The sequence below is a fragment of the Amia ocellicauda genome, chromosome 5 (genome assembly GCF_036373705.1).
Source record: "Amia ocellicauda isolate fAmiCal2 chromosome 5, fAmiCal2.hap1, whole genome shotgun sequence".
Classification (NCBI taxonomy): Eukaryota; Metazoa; Chordata; class Actinopteri; order Amiiformes; family Amiidae; genus Amia; species Amia ocellicauda.
Window position 1 is genome coordinate 48,969,747 of NC_089854.1, and position 24,968 is coordinate 48,994,714.

Genomic DNA, 24,968 nt, shown 5'->3' on the forward strand with positions numbered 1-24,968 from the left:
ACGATTCACAACAGTCCACCACATTCCCCTGCTTTACCATGACCTCATATCTCTGTACCAGGGAGGTCTGCTTTCCAGCTGAAAACAAGAACAAATACCAAACAAATACCCACAGCTATTATCAGGGGTGTGAAATGAAAATCCCAAATTGGGGGTGACATCAAGCAATTTTTAGAGTGTGGTGCTGCATTCTGAGCATTTTCTTCGTTTAAATGCTCAGAATGCAGCACAGGAGTCAAAGAGCAGATTACCTAGAAAACCTGGATATTTGACTGGTCACAGCTGCATTTAATTTAAAATATAAGTAAATGTTCAAACAATTTACAGTAAATGCAAAAATATCTTCCAGCTTCAATTATTCACTTTAATTCCTGTTTGCTTCTCTGTCAATCAAATAACACATAATGTCTCTTGTTATGTATGGGCAAATGTCTAAAAAACTGAACCTCTAGGTTCAAAGATATTTACAGATATATACAAATAACTGTTTCACTTTTTCTTCTTTAGCATCAGTTTCTTCAGTTTAATGCAAATTAAACAATGGTACACATGTAAATCTAGCTGTGTAACACAATCACATACACTACCAGTCTAAAGTTTTAGAATACCCCCATTTTTCCCAGTTTTTATCGAAATTTAAGCCGTTCAAGTCCAGTGAATAACCTGAAATGGTACAAAGGTAAATTGTAAACTGCCAGAGGTTAACAAAAAAGTTTAGGTTACCAAAAACTGAAAAATAATGTACATATCAGAGTTATATACTGTGTTACTACACCCTCTTAAGCATTATTTGGCAATGTTACACGCAGTTCCTGTGCATAGTTAAGTTATAGTTACACTGTATTCCTACAATGCGCATATCGATTGAAAGCTTATTCTCTTGGCTACCAGAGCTCTCTACGGGTATGTGTTGCTTCTACCAAAACGTGGATGGTCTTGTTTTGATCAGTAGACCGTCTAGTTGCAGAATATTTTTCACATCAGTGAATGCTTCACATTTTTAGAAAGCTGAGCGTCTCAGCTGTCATGGAATACCAAACACAACAGTGAAGAGTACACATGGGATTAAAGAGAAGCACACAGATTTGGTGGCCTTTGGTTTGGTACCAGAGGGGTTTGTCAGCTTAAGGGGTTACATTTTGTTAAAAAATAAATCATGGAATCATTTTGTTTATCTCCAATTGTTTATTTGTTCTATGCTTTAATTTCAGAGTATATTGAGACATTAAACTGCTTAAATTTCAATAAAAACTGGAAAAATTTAGGTGTGTATTTAACATGTATGTTTAAATATTTAACACTGGTTTCTTGCAGTCAGTGTGATCAAAATACCAAAATTGTCTGCATAAAATATGACAAGGTGTGCTGTACCACAGGGTTATCTTGTGGAAGCACTGGCCAAGGGGGTGGGGTTTCTGCGTACTTCCGTAGGAACCCAATCGAAAACGTCACAATCAAAGCTGCCACTTGCCCCTGCGCTTATCACTCAGAACAGGTCCCTTCCCACTTCCTGTTCTATAAAATATGACATCAGCGCAGGTTCGTCCTTTTTTGCCATTTCGCCTGGACCAGAGAACGTGAGCTCTCTGTGTCTTGTTTGTGCACTAGACCCTTTGTTATTATTAACAATTATTAATCGGTTGGTTGGCTTCACGGCTGTGTTGTTCACCACCGTTTACTGTGTATGTGTCTCTTTTTTACTGTTTTAGTTCTTAGTAACAGCTAATCCGACTCTGTTCCGTCCATGCCCCGGGGCTCCGGTTGCGCTTTCGGTTTCAGTTTCAGCTACAAATAGAACATTTTAGAAATAATAATCGTGTTAATATAGTGCCATATATTATCCGATTGCTTGCTGTGCTTATTTTGTGTCCACAGGGCTTTTTCCTCCACAGCAGGAGCACTAGCAGCGGCAGTAAAATCCAAGGCCCAGCTGCCTGGCCTGAGCCTCAGTGTGTCATAAGAGATCTCGCCCACATGAGGTGCTCCTCCGCCGGCTTGTGCCCGCACTACAGCCCGTGACTGCAGCTGTAGGGGATCTCACTCTCTCAGTTTGCTGAGAACGAGCTCTGCTTAACCTCCTTGTCCATGTGTGCAGGCCTCGGTTTTAGATCCCGCTACGGCTGGTGGTCTACTACCCTCGGCCCCCTCTAACCACAGACTCTGCGTCACCCGGTGTCCCTGGAAACCCCAGCACACACGGTGTGGTTAAGCCTACAGGTCTACGTTGCGCATGTATCCAGCACCTGGTGCTAGGCACACACAGTGTTCTGTCCGGCAATAGCAAGGTTGCATTTGGTTGTGTTGCAGTCCCCCTGTGTACCTAAACGTTGCCGGGTGGAGACGCACTTACAGCAGCAAGCCCGCTAGGCACTCCACTTGTCGAGGCAGCGTTTCAGTTGTGTGCCCCCTGGTTCAAGCACTGATTGGCACCCCCGCTGCACGTTTCCCTGTTCACGGGAATGTGTTCTCGGCGTTGTCCTCCTCTCACCCCTACCACTGTGCCGCTTGCGGCAGATGCACCTTGCCCGCCTGGAGGGGGGAGGTCCTATGCCCCATCTGTCTGGGCACTGACAGCGGGCTCGATTTGGCTGCGACTTCTGGGTCCACTACGGCGCCCGATGATCTCCCACTCCGGCGAGTAACAGGGGTGGTCTCGGGGCGCTGGATCTCCGCCTCTCCCTGAGCCCCTCAGTCTCCTCCTCCTGGGTTGTAGTGCTGGAGACAGCCGGGCCTCCCACATTTGTGTCTCTGCCTGCACCTGCTGCTGCGCCGGCTGTTGCTCCCCCCATGACAGCCGCACCCCTCCGTCTGACATGCCCACGGTGCACAACGCTACGGCCGCGCGTGCCCCCGCACGTGCACGTGAACGACAGGGAAGAACAGTGTAGCAATGCCCACGGGCTCCTTCCCCCTCTTTTGAGTCGTCGCATTCCTCCTCCCCGCCGTGCTGTCGGCGAAGGAGGTCAGGCTCCGCGGACAAGGAGTGCGATGAGGCCATCCACGTTCTAAACAGCAGGATGGACCAAATCTGCGCTCTGCTGGCTGCGCAGGCAGCACAGGCACAAGCAGCGCAACAGGTGCCGCCCACCCCCACACCATGACGCTCCACCGCCAAGCAGTACTCCTTGAACTGTCTCATTTCCTGCCAGTCCTACGGGACAGACGTGCTGGTTCACGTGGGGTGGTTGCCTATATCAACAGGCAAGGAGGTCTCAAGTTGTGCAGACTGTAATGTCTAGCATGCTGTCTGCTTCTGTGGGCGCAGTCATTGTTCCACTCCATCAGAGCAGTTCACCTCCCAGGCCTGCCCAATACAGCGCCAGAACTCCTCTCTCAGGGAGGCTGGCCACCCGGTTTCCGAATGGCACCTCCACCCGCTTGTGATACAGCAACTATGGCGCCGGTTCGGCAGGGCGGAAGTGCATCTCTTTGCCTTGGCAAGGTCCACACACTGCCCACTATAGCTCTCCATCTGGGATTGACTCGCTATCCCACATATAGCCACGCTGTCTCCTTTACACGTTCCCACCATTCCCCCTTCTCCTGGTGGTCTTGGAGAAGTTCGGGAGATAACAACCGACAGTGGGGCTATATATATATATATATACACACAATGTGTTAAACAGCAGGACTGTGGCTCCGTTCTGAAAATGTGCAGGATGAAGCTGCGGTTCCCAGCTGATGACGCTGGAGTTTCGCTGCCTCGCTGTGTACATAGTTCCTTGGTCAGCAGGTCTGTGGCCCGCTCTGGCTGTGTGCCATAGAGCAAGAATCCGCTGCTGCTGTCCTCAGCGGTGAGTACGTGAGCAGGCTCTCATGTTCCACTGTATATATAGTTAATTTGTCAGCACAGTAGAGATAATGTTACCCTGCGTCAACTGCTCCTGTGTTCCATGGGTGGCGCATGAGTTTGTTCCCACGCCCCGTGGTGTATATAGTTCATTTGTACGAAATTAAGTTGTCGGCACAGTGGAGTTCTTCCATTCTGTACTATTCAGTTGAGTAGGATGCTCCTGTGCTGTGCGCCAACAGCATGAAGGTCTTGCTGTCACGCGATATGTATATATTATTAAGAACATAAGAACATAAGAAAGTTTACAAATGAGAGGAGGCCATGCGACCCATCGTGCTCGTTTGGTGTCCATTAATAACGGAGTGATCCAAGGATACTATCCAGTTTATTTTTAAATGTTCCCAAACTTTCAGCTTCTACAACATTGCTGGGGAGTTTGTTCCAGATTGTGAGTACTCTCTGTGTAAAGAAGTGTCTCCTGTATTACCTTGCACTTGTCCACATTGAATTTCATCTGCCAGGTGTCGGCCCACAACTGAATATTATCTAAGTCCCTTTGAATAGCCTGTGCTGCCAAGATTGTATCTACTGAGCCACCTATTTCGGTATCATCTGCAAATTTGACAAGTTTGCTAACTATTCCAGAGTCCAGATCATTAATATAGATTAGAAAAAGCAAAGACCCAAGTACTGATCCCTGTGGAACTCCACTCACAACCTCATTCCAGTTAGAAGCGACTCCTCTAATCAACACCCTCTGTTTCCTATACATCAACCAGTTCATAATCCATCTACTTACATTACCCTGAATGCCTACAGCTTCCAATTTGAGGATCAGTCTTTGGTGTGGAACCTTACCAAAAGCTTCTTGAAAATCTAAGTATATCAAATCATATGCTTTCATGTGATCTACAGCTGCAGTTGCATGTTCAAAAAATTCTAATAATTTCTAATATTGTTCAGCTTGCCTACTCTGTTGACTAGCCAGTTGACTATTATGTTGTGTTTTTCACTGGGTCTGTGGCCCCGCTCCTATTGGATCAAAGATCCACTACCATGATAATGCGGAGGCCACACATGTTGCTTGATTGCCTGCACCAGATATCGTGCAAGTAGCTGCACTAGTAGAGCAGTTGGCCTTGCTGCTGTAAGCAGAGGGCATAGGAGTTAACCTCTGTAGCCTCGCTTTGTATACAGTGAGGGAAAAAATTATTTGATCCCCTGCTGATTTTGTACGTTTGCCCACTGACAAAGAAATGATCAATCTATAATTTTAATTGTAAGTGTATTTTAACAGTGAGAGACAGAATAACAATACAAAAATCCAGAAACACATTTCAAAAAAGTTATAAATTGATTTGCATGTTAAAAGAGCAAAACAAGTATTTGATCCCCTATCAATCAGCAAGATTTCTGGCTCCCAGGTGTCTTTTATACAGGTAATGAGCTGAGATTAGGAGCACTCTCTTAAAGGGAGTGCTCCTAATCTCAGCTCGTTACCTGTATAAAAGACACCTGTCCACAGAAGCAATCAATCAATCAGATTCCAAACTCTCCACCATGGCCAAGACCAAAGAGCTGTCCAAGGATGTCAGGGACAAGATTGTAGACCTACACAAGGCTGGAATGGGCTACAAGACCATCGCCAAGCAGCTTGGTGAGAAGGTGACAACAGTTCGCAAATGGAAGAAACACAAAATAACTGTCAGTCTCCCTCGGTCTGGGGCTCCATGCAAGATCTCACCTCGTGGAGTTTCAATGATCATGAGAACGGTGAGGAATCAGCCCAGAACTACACGGGAGGACCTTGTTAATGATCTCAAGGCAGCTGGGACCATAGTCACCAAGAAAACAATTGGTAACACACTACGCCGTGAAGGACTGAAATCCTGCAGCGCCCGCAAGGTCCCCCTGCTCAAGAAAGCGCATGTACAGGCCCGTCTGAAGTTTGCCAACATCTGAATGATTCAGAGGAGAACTGGGTGAAAGTGTTGTGGTCAGATGAGACCAAAATCGAGCTCTTTGGCATCAACTCAACTCGCCGTGTTTGGAGGAGGAGGAATGACCCCAACAACACCATCCCCACCGTCAAACATGGAGGTGGAAACATTATGCTTTGGGGGTGTTTTTCTGCTAAGGGGACAGGACAACTGCACCGCATCAAAGGGACGATGGACGGGGCCATGTACCGTCAAATCTTGGGTGAGAACCTCCTTCCCTCAGCCAGGGCATTGAAAATGGGTCGTGGATGGGTATTCCAGCATGACAATGACCCAAAACGCACAGCCAAGGCAACAAAGGAGTGGCTCAAGAAGAAGCACATTAAGGTCCTGGAGTGGCCTAGCCAGTCTCCACACCTTAATCCCATAGAAAATCTGTGGAGGGAGCTGAAGGTTTGAGTTGCCAAACGTCAGCCTCGAAACCTTAATGACTTGGAGAGGATCTGCAAAGAGGAGTGGGACAAAATCCCTCCTGAGATGTGTGCAAACCTGGAGTCCAACTACAAGAAACGTTTTGGGTTTTGCCACCAAGTACTAAGTCGAAGGGGTCAAATACTGATTTCCCACATTAACATGCAAATTAATTTATAACTTTTTTGAAATGCGTTTTTCTGGATTTTTTTGTTGTTATTCTGTCTCTCACTGTTAAAATACACCTACCATTAAAATTATAGACTGATCATTTCTCTGTCAGTGGGCAAACGTACAAAATCAGCAGGGGATCATATACTTTTTTTCCCCTCACTGTATGTTGATTGTAGACAGTTCCCTGTAAGAGCATGACTACGGCCTATGGGGCCCCTGAGATTACTGTCTGGAGTTGTGTTGCCGAGGCCCCCTAGCAGTACACCTTGGGGCAGGCTCCCTTATCAGCTCGCTGCCTCCTCCCAAAACGGTTTTGTTATACAGTAACCCCTCCCCCTTGGGCAGTGCTTCTGACTTCAAAGATAACGATAGGTTGTGAATGCAACCCTGGTTATCTGAAAAAGGAAGCACTGCCCAAGGGTTGCAAAGTCGTGCACGAACCTGCGCTGATGTCATGTTTTATAGAACAGGAAGTGGGAAGGGACCTGTTCTGAGTGACGAGTGCAGGGGCCAATGACAGCTTGGACAGAGTGACGTTTTTGATTGGGTTCCTACAGAAATACACAGAAACCCCTCCCCCTTGGGCAATGCTTCCTTTTTCAGATAACCAGGGATGCATTCATAACCTGTCGTTCTCTCACTACCCCTTGTGACACCAAGCTAAGAGTAGACTACTAATATAGCAGTTTTCAAAACAATGGCATTTGAGTGATATTAAAATTATGTATTTTGTAGTGATCACTGTTCAGTTTCAGATTAAAATAAAAAAAATCACTGCTGTAAATGACTGCTTTCAAACTCAATTTGTCAGGGAACCAACCAGAGAGAGCGCGCATTAATTGATTTTATATTTTCAAATGACCAAGATAGAGTCAGAAGAGCATTAGTTAGAGAACCAATGGTAAACTGTGATCACAATATGGTTAGCATTGAGCCATACTTTCAAAAAACAAAGACCAAATCCAAAAAGTTAATGCTGGTTTTGATAGAAAGGTGTCAGTACACACAGTGCATCGCAGTTTGTTGCGTATGGGGCTGCGTAACCGCAGACCAGTCAGGGTTGCCCATGCTGACCCCTGTCCACTGCCACAATGTGCCTACAATGGGCACGTGAGCATCAGAACTGGACCACGGAGCAATGGAGGAAGGTGGCCTGGTCTGATGAATCACGAGTTCAAGGTGTTGTGTTGTCCAAATTCCCCAGATCTCAATCCAATCGAGCATCTGTGGGATGTGCTGGACAAACAAGTCCGATCCATGGAGGCCCCACCTCACAACTTACAGGACTTAAAGGATCTGCTGCTAATGTCTTGGTGCCAGATACAACAGCACACCTTCAGAGGTCTAGTGGAGTCCATGCCTCGATGGGTCAGGGCTGTTTTGGCAGCAAAAGGGGGACCTACACAATATTAGGCAGGTGGTCATAATGTTATGGCTGATCGGTGTATAGAACTGCAAAAAGAGTGATCAGCAAAGCAAAGAGGGAACTCGAAAGAGACTTTGAGCTAAAATTAATGCAAAGAGCTTTTTTCAATACTATAACAGCAACAGGTCAACAAAGGAGGAAGTGAAACAGCTAAAAGCTAAAAACTGAAGCATCTTAGAAAATGAACAAGTTGTGGCAAATGTTCTAAATGAGTATTTTACAGAGGTCTTAAAAACAAAAAACAGATAACATGCCACAGGTTAACAATCAATCCAGTCAAACTCTAAGAGATATCAGGATAAATGAGGAGGAGGTCCTAAAGGGACTAGCAGAATTAAAAACAAACAAGTCACCTGGGCCAGATGGTATATTTCCAACAGTACTTAAAGAAACTAGGGAAATTATTTATAGGACACTAACTACAATATTCCAAATGACACTTAGAACAGGGGATGTGCCAACTGATGTCATTCCTATCCACAAGAAAGGGGACAAAACTGAGCCAGGAAATTACAGACCAATCAGTCTCACCTGCATTACCTGTAAAAGTTTGAAAAAAATTATTAGACAGAAAATCGAGGAGTACCTCAATGAAAACCAAATCTTTGGTGATAGTCAACATGGGTTAAGACAAGGCACATCATGTTTTACTAATTCATTAGTTTCTTGAACTTGCAACTGCAGCATAGATAATTTGGAAGCATATTAAATGATACTAAGGTTTTCAAAAAGCTTTTGATAAGGTTCCACACCAAAGACTGATCCTCAAATTGGAAGCTGTAGGCATTCAGGGAAATGTAAGTAGATGGATTATGAACTGGTTGATGTTTAGGAAACAGAGGGTGTCGATTAGAGGAGTTGCTTCTAACTGGAGTGAGGTTGTTAGTGGAGTTCCATAGGGATCAGTACTCAGTTGTGGGCTGACACCTGGCAGATGGAATTCAATGTGGACAAGTGCAAGGTATTACATGCAGATAATAAAAATGTCCATTGTAATGAGAGGAATAGAACTTGAAGAAGTAATGCATGAGAAAGACCTAGGAGTTGATTGACTCCTAACTTTCCCCATCCAAACAATGTGGGGAACCAATTAAAAAGGCAAACAAAATGCTAGAGTATATTGTCAAAAGCGTAGAATTTAAAACAAGGGAAGTAATGTTGAGACAGTATTCCTGATGAGGTCTAACTATTGCATTGTACAATGTACAATTCTGGGCACCACACTTCAAGAAAGAAATCGCTGCTCTAGAGGCAGTTCAGAGGAGAGCAACCAGACTTATTCCAGGGAATGTCCTACTGAGAGACTGAGGGAACTGAACCTTTTCACCCTGGGAGAGAGAAGACTATGTGAGGACTGGATTCAAGTCTTCAAAATCATGAAAGGCATAGACCACATCAAACCAGAGGAGCTTTTCCAGATCTGCAGGGACACATGGACCCAGGGACACAAATGGAAATTGGGCTTAAAGGCATTCAAGACAGAAATCAGGAGACACTTCTTCACACAGAGAGTAGTCACAATCTGGAACAAACTCCCCATCGATGTGGTTGAAGCCGACAATTTGGGAACATTAAAAATTAGACTGGATATGATCATTGGATCTCTTAGTTATTAATGGACACCAAACAAGCACGATGGGTCGAATGGTCTCCTCTCATTTATAAACTTTCTTATGATGATTTCAACAAATGAGATAGCAGGCTGTTGAGAATGTTTTGCTGGTTTGGTCACTTAAGTATGTTATTGATTACAGGTCAACCTCATTAGTATAACAAAGGAAACTAGAGTTGAACTCCAGGTTTTCCCCTTCCCTTCCCTGAAAATATCTCTGACTAGAAGACTCCACACGAAAAACAGTTTGTTTCCTTGGGTAGAACACTTGGTAAACCTCTTACACATTATACAATTTTTGTTTTTCCAATAATCACATTGCAATGCCATATTCTCAGATTCCTTCCATCTCTTTTCAATCACATAAATATGAACAGTGTTAATAATTCACTGCAATATGTGTCTGTGCCTCTATGTGCCTGTCTGGCACTGGCCAGTACTGCACCTCCCTTGCTTGGCCTGTGCTCTGCCAAGCTAGGTGGTGTTTTCACTGCATTTTTGTTTATATTTCACAAGGTGTAGCTGTGAAATTCACAATCTGCAGACAAGCCTGGACAGCCTCCACAAAATGAAGTACAAATAAACCTTTGTTGGTGAAATAACACTCTGGACTGTGATGCAGGATTACTCCTGGTTTAACATACAGAACAATGTCGGAACAGATCAAATGATGACCATTTACAAAATACTCAAAAATTCGTAATTAATCTGCAGAGAAATTTGCTATGGTTTTCTGTGTCTGTGTTTGGGTTGTTCCTTTGGTATTGATGCTATCTAATACAAGTGAAGACCTGCTGGTTCATCAATGTTTTTGCTGGAACAAAGCTTTTTAGCAGGACTCGGTTCCCTAATATCCCTAAAACTGATCCCAGGAATGCTCCCCCTGATTGACTGATCCATCAGTCAGGCCAATTATGTGTGCAGGAAGTGAGGCAATCTCATTTACATATTGCAGTCTGTTTTTTGGTTATGCAGGTGAAAAAGCAGTGCAGTATAATTGATGAGGATTATGATAAGACCCTACAAAAGTGCATCTCCTCACTCCTTGTCTGAGAGACCATTGGACCTGCAGTACTTATAGGCCACTGAAATCTGCAAGAAGCTTAAAACGTCCTGGAAACTACCGAGTCACTATCACACATAGTTATTTAAATAATTGCTTCAATTCAGTCACTGTGATGGAATGGGGTGAAAACCAGACAGCCCTGAGCATTCTGGGAAAGACAACTGCTTCTTGTTAAGCAGTTAAACAACATAAGATGGGGGTCAGTTCTACGCACTCTCTCATAGCGTAATGAGATAATTCCTCTGATTATGCAACCCTAAAAACCAGACAGAGCTCCCCAGGCTTCTGGATGCAACACCAGCATACAGGTCATTTGGGGCAAAGCTTTTGCAAATCTAGTTAATCAGTGCCATGCACCCTGTTCTGCTGCAGTTCACAAAGGCAAAAATAGATCAAATAAAAGTAGTTTTCTTCACTGCCGTTTTCAGTCATCACAGTGCATAGAAGTTAACAGGTGTGTGTTGATGCTAAAGTAACATGGCAAGGGTTGTTCCTCATGGTTTGTGTTTAAAACTGCTACAGAGCTTTATTAGATTAAATGGTAGATTAAATTCTACTTGTTATATGACAACAAAATAAGCAGTTCATGGTCAATTAATTGAATAAAATCCTGGTTGCATTACAGAGTCCTTAGAACAGGGGTACTCAATTAGATAAACCCACGGGCCAATTTGAGAATTTTATGACTGTGGCGCGCCATGAACAGAAAGTTCAACTGAAAATACATATAGCCTGTTGCTTACAAACGTACTAGTATTAGTGTTTGTAATTCAACTAAGTTTATGAAGTTGTCTATAAAATATAAATGTTACCTTTGTTTGTGTCAACCAAAATGGAGAGGTGACCCGCGGGCCACAAAAACAAATCTTAAATTGACGGTCAGTTAAGCAATTAACAGTCAGATAGATTAATAAAGTCCTGGTAGGGTAGGAAGGGAGTACCAGGGTACTTCCCCCATCCCTCTAGATGGCCCTGTTCTCATGAGGCAGTGTGAGAGTGTGGCCACACTCCCCAGCTGCAGCTCTCTATCTCCAGGAGCAGATGTGTGGAGTGTGTTTCAGAGAGACAGAGAGGGGGGAGGCTTTACACACAGACCTTCTGATGTGGGACCATTCCATTTCCCAGCCCCCCCTGCCCCGCACCCCTCTCCCCAGCCCCCAACAATACACCCCTACACATGCAATGACACACCCCAGACACACACAAACAAAACAAACAAACAAACAAACATGGACACGCACAGATACAGAGACTAACTCACACCCATTCACGCATTCAGACAGACACAGGGAAATGTAGAAGAACAAAAGGGCACAGACAACAAAAGGTATACAAGACATACAGACCTTCGTACACAGAGATGATGTGGGGGTGTTTCAGAGAGGACATAATCTCGATCTCACGGCGGATATGCACCATGTCCTGTTCGTCTCTGATTTTCTCCTTCCTGATGGACTTGATAGCCACCTATGGGGGGTAAGAGGAAAGGGGGTAAGACGTTAAAAGCAGAACACTGAGTGTAGAACCAGAACACAGAATAGGAGCAGGTGGGTCGCGTTACTGTGGGTCGAGACATAACTCTGCAGCAAGCACAGCAACACTGAGGTCAGGGTGAGAACACAGACACAGAGAAACACACTATAAGACATACAACTATAGAAGGAGTGAAGAGGCATAACCAGGCATTCTATTCCTTGAGTTATTGATGGGACATTTGATAGGGCTAATTCTTGTTTAGCCTTGGTAGGTGTCAGGTAAAGGAGCATGTGCAAAGTTTAAAAAAAAAAAAAAAAAACAGAATCCAGCTGTTAATTCCATCTCAGAACATCCAGGGGAGAATGTTTTGGGTGCCCTTGACAGAGCTCCCCCACACTAGAGGTCTTCACGGGTCCAAAAATGGGTGCCCGAACCCAAAGAGACCCGTAAATGTGCTACCCGGACTCTGGACCCGGCTATTATTTGAAAGTTTGGACCCGGACCTGTGCAGAACCGAGAAGTGCCGTAAATGTACAACCTGGACCCGACTCGGACCCGTCTATTGTTTGAAAGCTGGACCCGGACCCGGCCGGGACACACAGACCCGATTGAACCCAATGGGCACAGATCCCACAGCTAATCGCTAATAACAAGTTAATTAACAAGAAAATAAAACTTTGTGTCTTACCTAATGTAACGTTAGTAGCTTCTCTCCTGTACCTGACCGTGACGCATACAATGCATCCTCCTTGCCAAGAAAGTTGGTATAATAACATCCATGTTGCTCCTCTCTTGCTGATTGAAAGCGCATGTATAATCCACTCATTATTTCAGCTCCACGGTGGCGGAGGACAAACGCGACTTTGCAGCTTTGCAGTTTTTTTTGTATCTCGCATAATATGATAACTTCCACTGTTTGCCCTTTTGAACTATAATAACGACTGCTCGTTCAGTGCCACGGCCGCTGACATTAGCATTACTAATCTGCTGTCATCTGTGCTGAGACGTGTCTGCCATAGATTTTAGATACAAAGCAAACAAACTCCAACCACGATATCTCAAAAATCGCGACGACGCCAATAATGCACTTCGGTTTACGTCATCTGTCAAACACCGATAAGGCGGAATAAGTCCCGCCTTCTAAATAAAAGAGCCAATCGTCAATTGGTAAAGTCCTCGCGTCACTCGGGTATTACACACAATGTTAACCAGACCCGGGACCCGAAGTACAAGAATGGGACCCGACCTGGACACGGCTGACGGTCCTCTACCCCACACTGTAACTGCAGCCCTATGCAATAGCATTACAGTGATGTTGAGTGAAGCTGCGAGTAGCTCAATCCTAATGTTGTTATTTCTGTTGCATCTGCCATTTGATTCTGCTTTAATAGATGGATCAGATGGGAAATTACAGACATGGGTCGGTGCGTTTCTCAGCAGGTGGCACCACACCACTTTCTCCGCGTCTGCTTGCTGTGCCTCAACCAGACAGGCAAGAAATAAAAAAATGAAGACCTCTGCTTTCCACAACACAGCTACTCCTCTCACAACTGCCTACCAAACCTCTCCCTTGTCAGTAGGGAAAACCAGTTAGAAATCAGTATAACTTCCAGCCCGGAGACATGTTTTCACCAAAAAAAAAAAAAATCATTTTTTTCCATCCTACAGGTTCAATTGTTACATGTAGCATGCTACAGAGGTGGAAAGTGTACTGAAAAATCCTATTCAAGTAGAAGTATTGTTACTTTGATGAGTTTACTCAAGTAGAAGTAAGAGTACAAATTACATAGTTACTTTTAACAAAGCGTTGTCACACGATCTCTAAGCAAACACTAACACACATATATACACACACCTGGGTGACAAATTAAAAGAGAAGCCTGAATAAATGAGTGGAGGAACATAACGAATGCAGATGCCTCCAAATCGGTGTACTGCATGATACAATTAAGCAATTAACATCCTATCAAGCATGTTTACAAATGCTGAGCAGGCCCAGTTGACCTCGATTTTGGATCAAGATGGCAAAAGGAAAGGATCTAAGTGACTTTGAAAGAGGGGTCATTATTGGGGCACAAATGGAAGGAGCTTCAGTCACAAAGACGCTCAAATGGCTAGTGTTCTCGACAAGTGGGAGAGTGCATTTGTGGTGACACCAAGAGAATGGCACAAGCCTGACTGCTGGACCCCTACAGTGAGGGGGTCCAGAGGCTCTGTTATGCTGTGGGGGGCATTTTCCTGGCATGGTTTGGGTCCACTTTTCCCCTTAGAGCAGTGATTTCGAACCCTGGTCCTGGAGGACCCCATACCCTGCTGGTTTTTGATCCAACCGAGCTCTCAATTATTTAATTGAACCTTAATTGAAGTAAAAATCTGCTTAGATATGACTTTTTAAATTGGGTAATAAAAGTTAATAATAGTAATAATCATAATAAAAAGGCTCTGATTTTGGAAATTAGTTCAATTAAGGGTTCAATTAAGTAATTGAGAGCTCAGAGATATGTAACAATGAAGTAACGGTTTTATTGATTTAAAAGTGTTATTATTATTATTTCTAAATGGCTGTAGCTGATATTTAAATAAATAAATACAAATAAAATCACAATATCACCTTACCTAGAACACAAATAAGTGTTGATGTAACTTTATTATTAGTTTATTGTGGACAGACTAAAACTAATGACAAAATGGAATGCCCATTGACTATAATGCCCATAGAATACAAGGACGATCTCCAAATCCCACACAGGAATCCTAAAATCCTGACTACACTTTCTTTAAAATAACCTCATATAAAAATAAATGGAATGACATGGAATGACAGCTGCTTTCTATGGAATGACAGGCCTGAGATACTGAAAACATAGCACAAATAGGATTGACTGCCTATTCATATATATTGCATTAGTTTACATACAGTTGCCCATTTACACAGATAATTTTCAGATAAGGTTGAACTTGCAGTGTACATCAATGTGTATATATATATATATATATATATATATATATATATATATATATATATATATATATATATATATATATATACTGCATTCCTATGGAAACCTGGCCCTGCTTATAGAGGGCAGAATAATCCTGAATAATTAATAATAGATGAAGCTCTGACACTAATTAGAGTAACAGGAGAGGGCTGAGGCTGCAGGGAGCCAGAAAAAAAAGACATAAGATTGGTAGTTAGACATAAGGGGACAGATAGAGAGTGTAAAACAAGTAAGAAAATAGGAGAGGAAGGACAATGAATAATTGAGCTAGCTAGAGATAGGTAAAGGAGAATAGAAGTTGGAAGGGGGTGGGGAGAAAGGAGATAGGACTGAGAGGCTGTGTAATGCAGAGAAAGAGAGCAGATGAGCTATTTCTTGTCAGAAGCCTCCCAAAAACTATTTTCCCTCCCCCACTTATCTCTCTCTCTCAATATTCAAAGATTCTTGATTCCAAATAAATGTACTGGTATGATAAGGTTATACCCCTTTTTCCTTTTTATTCTGTCTCCCCCAGGCTCTGTGTACCGGGGCCTCTTGTTCTCAAGGCCTGAATCTCCATTTGGAAGTATGTTTATACATACAAGAGTGTTACCATAGAGGCAGCCAGAAAAGGGAGGCCCTGCCACTAAAAAAGTCTTCCTCTTAGGCACATCCTTTAGCCTCCAGACCTGCCCTGACCCTGTGAAACCCCTTGTCATCATATTGTTAGCTACATCATTGAACTATGCCAGCTTTGATCCCACTTCCAGGCCCCAGCTCCAGCTGCCAGCCCCTGCAGTCCTGCCTCTTAACCTCTTTTGGTTTTAAGTGAAGTGGATCACTGTGTTGGATCTAGTATGGCTTGCTTGGCCCCCCATACATGCCTTCCAATGGAACAGACAAACTTATTCAGTCCTTCGATAGAGGAGAGCTCTGTCTTTGGACTCTTTGGATGGTGGGAGGAAACCGGAGTGCCCGGAGAAAACCCACACGGACACAGGGAGAACATGCAAACTCCACACAGACAGGCACCCCGAGCCAGGACAAATCCAGAGATTGCTAAATTTTATACACTGTGAGCCCAGACTTTCACCGGACTTAGTTTATTGTACTTGTACACTATAACTGTTGTGTTAAATGCTGTGTAAAGAATGACAACTCTGAAACAGCGGTTTTCAGTAAAACATGTAACAATTTATTCTCGAGACCGGAAGCTCTCACACTGTACACAGTAAATCAATGATGCGTCACAACAGTACTGTACATCGAACATATCTACATAATACCCACACTGTAGAACTGTGTGTTAATGTAACTCTCTGCAGCACTCTAACTCAGTGTGCAGACATAACATTTCCCCCCCCTCACAGGATTTCACACATGAAATGTAGTGGCAAAGTCCTGTAGGTGGTGTGGGCGAGAACGTGTATGAATGAATTTGAGGCTGAAATTGTATTGGCGAAGGTGGTCAGACCAGCAGTGTAGTCTCAGTGGTTTCTGGCCCGTGCCTGACATCGACAGCAGGGCAGTGAGTGCCTGATGGTCAGTCCGCAGGGTGAAGGCACTGCCATACAGGTACAAATGCCAATACTCTCAGGTCCAGACGCAGACTTGCGCCTCAACACAACAATGTCCAGTAAATGGCCAACCAAGGGATGCCAGTGAGAACTGAGGTCTTGACCATCTGAAAGCAGCTGGATGCCGAACTGAGCCAGAACGGCAGTGAAGTTCTGGCTACTTGGGTGGAGAGAAACCTGGAGATAGCCCTGCCACAGGTCCAGTTTGGAAAATATGGTGGAACCGTGTAACAGGGCTGTGAGCTCCTGTGATGTAGGAAGTGGGTATTTGTCGGGTATGATGGCCTTGTTCACTGGTTGAAGATCCATGAAGATGTGTAGAGCACCAGACTTTTTCCTAGTGATTACCAAGTTGCAGATCCAAGGGGAGGCATCAACTGGTTCAATCATGTCCTGTTCCAGTAGTTTTTTCAGATCAGCCTCGACCTCTTCACGAAGAGCCAGCCGGATACAACGCAGTGGCTGAATGACAGGTGTAATGGTGGGGTCGATTAGAGGCTTGTGGGTGAAGGGGGTGAGACAGCCCACCCCCTCAAACAGTGCTGGCTATTTTTGTTGCCATGGTGAGGTAACATGCAGAATCTCTGATCCACCGGTGTCTAGGAGTGTGAAACCCAGATAAGTGAAGAGATCCAGTCCCATCAGGTTAGCACCGCGGCATGCTACATAGAAGCTGAAGTCGAGCGGCACTTTAGTGCCATAGCATACAGTCAGCTGGAGTGAGCCCATTAGATCAATTTGTGAGTTACCATATCCACAGAGGGCAGTGGAGGGCACAGAGTGTGCCCGGGAGCTGAAAAACTGATTGTATATGTCCAAATTCAGCAGTTATACACTGACACCAGTATCCAATAGCAGGGAAATGCACACATCACTCAGGTTGACTGTGCATGATTTGAACACCACTGGACCAGACCTCACGTTGTGGATAGTTCAGGACTGAGAGTGACATTCAGTGTTGCTGGGGCTGATGGGGCAGAGCGGCAGACGTTGACACATCTGAGGCAGGTTTGGCCGCGCACAGGACAATTCTGCGCTTTGGAGGAATGGGAACAGGACCCGCAGTTTCCACACTGCTGCCATGGTAACGGACACTGCTGTTGTGCGAGCAGCACTTCCCCTGTAGAGTTATGCCCCGTTTCTACTGGCAGACGCGTCCGGATGCTTAAACGGGCGTTTCCACTAGCTTAGGCGTCTGGACAGGTTTTGTGGACGGTTATCTGCTGCCAGACGTGGCCGTAAGCGTCTGTCACGCCCACTAAGGACATACTTCGTTTTCAGAAGCGGAGATGTGTGCTTGACTTGCAGACAGACAGGGAAGAGATCAGCTACATTATGTCCGAAGATCATCTCAAGCCCCATGTGGGATCACGAAGAAATTAAGTTTTATTAGCAGCATGGAGTGAAATCCACGTACAGAAACAATGACTGCTTACAGTTAATATCTGAGTGTATTAAAAACTTGGATTTCACAGGACCCGGTACAGTGCCCCGACTAGTTAAAAATAAACTGAAGAATAATAAATCAGATCGGTAGCAGCCGATTAATACGGCAAAAAGTGTCGTTTGCAGTTACAAATCTGCAGAAAGAGTAATAAGTTAAGGGTGTCACGTTGTGCCATTTAAAATACATATATACTAACACAAATGATGATGAAAATAATACTAAATAGCAAATATGTATTGTTATTGTTGCACATGGAAACGTATTCTTATGGGAACGTGCTTGTCTGAATATAATGTTGTCTATACACGTTTAGCTCTTCCTAATATCTCTTAACAGAAACGTGTATTTATTACACTGTTTATAATCATGTAAAGCAGAAAAAATAAAATAGACACAAAAGTCCTTTCCACGTCAGGCTATATTGCTCGTAGTGTTGTTCTCTGTCTTTGTTTTTAAAACACAATCGCTCTGCTCCTCCCATAAGAGGGGATGGATTCACAATGGCCTGGTTTTAAAAAAAGCTCTGGGACACGTCCGGCACAGCATGGCATGGCATGACATGGCATGGACGCTTAAGCCAGTGGAACCAAGGCATTAGAGTCGGGGGAGCAGGATCGAGAGAGCAATCGTATGCAGGCAGTGTGGAAGCCATGAGTGCACTACCAGAGTATAAGATATCGGTGGGGGAGGGGCGGCCGTCTCACTGTGTTAACCTAGCAGCACACTCCACTTGAAAGGCAAGATTAATTGCGTTTGGCAATGTGAGATTGTCATTCTCAAGGAAGAGTCTCTATCACACTTTACCGTTGCTCATTTGTTCTATCAATTGGTCCTGGACCATCTCGCATTGCAACGCCCTAAACTTGCATGGCTAACTGGCTAACCCCCTCAAGTTAGCAACTTATGTTTGCACAGACTCGCATGGGAGTTGGTGACGCTGTCTAAAAATCAGCGGAGTAGTGCGCTTTGTAGTGTAGCAAAGTGACGTCGTAGATGTCTGCTGTTCCCGAAGTCCCAAACACATGCTGACCTTCCGTTCCCATGCAGTGGAATAGCAGTGATATGGCCCAAGCGCTATGGGGTAAGTTTCAAAGCACTGTAACCAGTAAACCCATGGCATTGGTAGGTCGCCCTGTAATGAGAGGAAAGGAGGAGGTGGTGGGAGAGAGAGATCAGCCATCCTTGTCTCCAATGTTGTGTTAAATGTGTAAGGAGTGACAACTCCGAGACAGCAGTTTACAGTAAAACATGCAATTTATTCTAGAAATTGTAAGATCTCACACAGTACACAGTAAATCAATCAGGTGTTATAACAGTATTGTACATCGGACATAACTACATCATACCCACACTGTAGAACTGTGTGTTAATGTAACTCCCTGCAGCACTCTAACTCAGTGTGCAGACATAATAACTCCAGTCTCCATCAGTACAGGAACTAAAACAGCCAGGCTGAGCTTTCTCCCTCTCTTGCCTCCACTCTCTGTCTTTTTTCCTCTCTTCCGTCTCTTGCTTCCTCTCCATTGCTCATCCACTCTTCTTCACATTCTCCCATCCCATACAACCCATGAGTCTGCTTTCTCATCATACGGAGTGATTGATAACTGAGGAAACTCTCAAACTAGCTTGTTAGAGTGTGCCCATGATGCAATGCAACTATGTAAGTTTACAGCTGGTCTGTGTGTATATATGTGCGGCTGTACTGTGTGTGTGCGTGTGTGCATGCGCAGGTGGTTGAGTGAGTGCGTGTAGTTGATTTGATTTTTGAGACATCAGAAAAAGCACAGATGTGTGTGGATGTGCATGTGTGAATGTTGCGATTGTGTTTTTTGTAAAATACTGATTTGGAGGCTTTTAATGATCAAGTTCAATAAGGACATATTTCTTTCCTATACGTTACATAAATAAATAAAAACATTGTAATTTCTAGTTTAGATTTCTAGAACTCATGGGACATTTTTCTAAGATGCTGATTACAATACAATTATTTGGCCACTCTGTCTTTCCCTCATACACACACAAATGTACTGCACACTTCACTTTTCATGGTACAAAAGGAGACTAGACTAGACAAACTTCTCTGTCCATAGTGCTGAAGGGAACAAAATCAGCCTGCTACTCACAACAAACAAGCACTCACACAGAGAATATACATTACACACTATAGGACATGTAACCTGCTGACATTTATCAATTGATTCATAATAACATATACCTTCTTCAGTTCAAACACATGCCAAGACACTTGCACCCATGGTTACTACGACAAACAAACACAAATACACGCACACATGCATGCACATTCCCAAAAACACAAACAAGTCCAGGTCTGGGTATTTATAGAAGTCTGATGCACTAGTCACACTCATCCAACAGCTGTTTTTAAGCAGGATACAAACACACAGTCAATCACACACACAGTGCTGGCTCTGGGCCCAGTGTGACTCCTCTGCTCACAAACACACCCCAGACAGACTGATACACAGCTGGGCTCCCTTGACACACACACACACACATGTCTCAGATAATATTGTTCTGTTGGGCCAGCATTAGCTGTACATCAGCCACTGCAACCAGGGTGGGGCACCAAATTGTAATGTACATTGGGACAATGTTCGCTCTGTAATTTTTTAAAGGACTTTAGTTTACCATCACAGCTGCTAGTGTCCATGGTGAGACAGTCTTTAGATTGCCAGATTACAATACGTGAAAAGGTAAAAGGTTGCTTTCACAAACAATCGGTTATGAGGTTCCCACACAGCTACTTGACCACCACAGAGAGCCATCTCAGAGAGCAGTGGTGCTGGGGCTCTGGCTCCTGCCTCTGGGAGCTGCAGGCTCTGAAGGATTGAGATCCCCCTTAAACTCCCCAAACACCTAATCAAATTATTAGTTCAATTGGTTCAACATAAGAGACTGCCCAAATGCCCGACACAGTTTCCAAGTTCTGTCGGGCAGGCTTCTTCACTAGATTACATGCCCAACGAGGCAAGTGATAATTTTACCTTATGTCATCACGGCTGATTTGTTTACATCAGAAACAGACATGTGACCACCCCCCACCCTGGTCTACCATCCCTCCAAGCTTGCCCCCACCCCCCCAGTGATGATTCTGAATGTAATTCCACTCCAATACCAGGCGAAAAGTCGGGCAGGTACATTTTTTTCTGGGGGGGAGTACATTTTCAAGGCACCTGCCCTGCTGGTCAGACAATATAGTTAAAGATTTAAGAGATGCACTTAAACCAGGGTGACCCGGTGACCATTATTGAGGAGTACATATGATATATTAGACCCAAACAGGTGATGTTAACTAGGCTAGGAGATGCTCCAGTCCTCCACAGAGATTGGGTGCCACTTTAGGAAACTCATGTTCAAGTTGTTTAATGGTGTAGTTCCCAATACTGACTCGTGGCCACAATGCTTTGATTACTGTTATTATCTCACAAGCACAAGAAAAGTCAAAATCTGTATCCAGATAGGAACTGTGCAATCAGGTCTGCATACAGCCTTTTCTAGAGAGGCCCCTAGTTTGGCAACATCATGTGCCAAATCCACTCACCAAAATTATTACGGCCATTGTTTTCCAACAACTGACTGGCTGTAAAATTCAGTATGGTGCAGATGAGTTTCTCTATGTGGTATTAAAATCCTCAAGGCCTTTCAGTGTGAGCCTAAACCATCCAGCCAGGAGAACTGCACCCAGCACTGACTAACAAACTCTAAATAAAGAAGGTCTGCCTTCCCTTCTGCATCTACTTTTGGTAAAGCTACAATTTAAGCCCTCTTGAGCTATTTAGAGAGCTGGCTTTAAAGTGCAGTTACAGGAATTGTTTTTAGGCAACTCCAGTACTATCCTGCATTACATTTCTTTCTGCTTTTAATGTAATCCCATTTCCAATCTTGATTACATTATTGAATAATTACATGGATAACAAGCCATTTCAGCTCTAAGGTCTCTTTCAAGTCTGACTTTTTTCACCTCTAAAATCTCTAGGAATCTGACTCTCGAGGCGTGGAGTTACCTATCCATAGGCAGAGAGACTTGTTAAATTGCCCTTTAAATCTATGAAAATATTCAGTCAGATTAGATCCCGATTCTTAAAGGTTGGCGGCTGTGTGGGTGGCCATCAGAGAGACCTGTCCTGCTCTGAGGATTGTACTCCATAATGGTGGCCTCAGGCCCCAGGTTGCTGTCCAACAGAGAGCCCTCCTCCTTACTTTACATAGAACACAGTATAGCACATAGAACAAAGCCAGGTTGTCTGTACAGAAACTAACAAATTTAAACAAAAGCAAAAAAAAAAAAGTCAAAAGAAAATGTGTTGTCAATGAACCACAGGCCTTCGGCATAGACCAATATCACATGCAGGAACAGAAAGCTAAATCTTCTGGATTTTGCTCCAGCTGAGCTGTGAATGACTTAACTGGACAATCTAATTGATTGAATGGGACAGGTAAACATATGTATTTGATATTTTGCTATTGACTGTTTAAAGCTTCCTGCATTCTTAGAACAAATGTGTTTAAAACAACTCATTAATGTGATACTGTTTTTACTAGAAGCTACAGAATTGCTACAAGTTATGTTTTAGTAAGTATGAAATCTGTAGGACAGTGGCTCTGCAGGATCAGGGCTGTAGGTGACCTCCGATCTCAGAGAGACTAGGGAAAGAGATGAATTGAGTGCCATAGGTTATATTGCTTACTTTAAGAGAGAAGAAAAGAGGGGATAGAAAAGAAGGTGAGGGAAGGAGAGAGGAGAGGTGGGAGAGTGAAAAGAGATGAGAGGTGAAGGGAAGAGGGAAGGGGAGAGGAGATAAAGATAAAGGGAGAGAGGGTAGTGGAGAGTAGATAGAGGGGAGGTAAGATACGAAATAAGGGAAAGGGGAGAGAGGAGTGAGCGTGAAAGTGAACTATTATTAAGTGGGAGGAGGGGCTGAATAAAGTATTAATGGAACGTGACAATCCAGTCATTAAAGGCACATTTGACTGCAACAATAGAACAAAATAAAAGAGTGGCAATTAGGTAGCACTGCTTGGCGACAACGCGCCTCTGTCTCTCACCTCTCTGCCAGAGTCTCGTTCGATGGCTTTCTTCACTTTGCCGTAGGTCCCTCTGCCCAGCGTCTCCAGTAGCTCGTAGCGGTGTTTGAGGTTGTGCTTGTGATGGTGCTTCTTCACGCTCGGTCTTCTCCTGCTCTCCCCGGCTGTCGAGCCACAGCCGCCGGCCACCGGGCTAGCCGGAAGCGGGCAGGGCAGGCTGTCTCTCCGGGTCATCGCCGCCCCGTGCAGGGCTAGTTCCGCACCAGAACGGGGGACCCGGGGCGGCGAGGGCGAGATGCGAGCAGTATCCATAAAAAAAAAAATGCGCACTTACTTTTTTCCTTTCTTTAACAGTTCTGTGATCTATTTTTAAATATATTTATAAACAAATGCATATATCGACGCTAAAGGCAAATACCTATAAATAATAATAATAATAATAATAATAATAATAATAATAATAATAATAATAATAATAATAAATAGGTTTTAAGATTTGAGCTGCATCGCCTCTTGTATTCCTGCTAGCTAGTTTTTTTTAATCACTACAGCTGATTATCTCTCCCGGTTTACATAAAGAATTAAGTAAAGAAAAAAGTACCCATACAGTGAGAGAAAGGGCGATTGTATGGATGAAAACAGATGTCATTCGTTAATGACATTTCAAAATAAAGTGCACAGTATTCTGGAGCAGGAGGGGGATTTTTTTTTTAAGTTAATAGGTTTGCTAAGTTCAGTAATATTATATATATATATATATATATATATATATATATATATATATATATATATATATATATATATATATATAAGGTCGAATTAGGTTTCCTTCCTCACTTTCGCTCTCAGAGCGAACACGGTGTCTTCACGTAGCCTGTCCAATCCAAGCACATACAGACCTGAATTTACACCACATATTGAATATTAATTTATATAAAATAATATAAAGCAAAACTACATTAGACTCGCCCGAGGATTTTAATTAACAAACTGTAGTCTTTTTTCCGTTTCCGTTTATCGTGTTGAGACATGGTCGGCCGTTTTCGGCTGCACACCGTTATGCACTGCGAGTGTATACAGCTGTACTGTAGGTAGGTCCAAAAAAATGCAGTTTAGATTAAGATATAAAAGTCTGAGAAATAAATACTTAGGAGAAAAAAATAAAAATAAATCAACGCCAGCGTCATCGGCTCCCGAAAAGGCAGTGACCAACCTGGTGCTCCTGGGGGAAACGGAGCTCATTTTGCCCCCATGCCCGGCACTCGGAATCTGGACCTGTAATCCGTGGCGACGGTGCGGTCAGAGGTGTGCGGTGTACAGTTACAGGCTGCTGAAGCTTTCTCTGAACGGCCATGCTCATTATATCCCCTTTCGCTCTCGCCCTCTCCCTCCCTCTCTGTCTTTCGCTCATCTGGAAGACTGTGAATAAGGAATGCGAACCGTATGCAACCGGAGGTGGAGTTACACTTCACAGAGCCCTCTCTTCCCTCCCCTCCTTCTACTGCCTCTGTGTTGGTCTGCCTCAGCCTTTTTTTTTTTGGCTGCTGCTTTCCCTCCGTCCTCACCAACGATCAACGTGCGTAGCGTCGTGGGCAGCGAGCAGACAACAGCACAGTATGGAGCATAATAAGGGTCAAAATTTAATATTTAATTCATACATTAATTTGTCAATTCGTAAATCAATTAATAAATGAATTCATTAATTTATTGCGCTGTTTGCCAAGTGATCTTTCCATGTAATTTTCCAATGTATCTTTCTATTTCATTTGGCAAACGAACTTTTTTAATGCAGGTCAATCACCCGAGGGGGCGGGGTTTGACCTTTACGAGGCACCAATCGCACACAGGAGGCGGGTCCGATCGATGGTGCTGTAATAGTGTAGCGGGGCTGCTGTGCTGCTGGGGAGGGCGGACCAGTCCGTTTTGACCCGTGATAAGTACTTAAAAGTCTCCTAAGTG

The 24,968-nt window shown here is 43.9% G+C and overlaps 1 protein-coding gene across 2 annotated transcripts in view; it reads right to left on the reverse strand.

Annotated features, from left to right (window-relative positions):
• nuak1b (NUAK family, SNF1-like kinase, 1b) overlaps positions 1–24,503 on the reverse strand; it is a 37,866-nt gene extending 13,363 nt beyond the window's left edge. For both annotated transcript variants that reach the window (XM_066705563.1, XM_066705565.1), the window contains exons 1-2: positions 23,031–24,503; positions 11,829–11,949 (exon numbers count right to left, since the gene is read on the reverse strand). In XM_066705563.1, coding sequence (XP_066561660.1) covers positions 11,829–11,949; positions 23,031–23,321 — 412 coding nt within the window. In that variant the 5' untranslated portion in view covers positions 23,322–24,503. The remainder of the gene's footprint in view (positions 1–11,828; positions 11,950–23,030) is intronic.
• Positions 24,504–24,968: the final 465 nt, after the last annotated feature.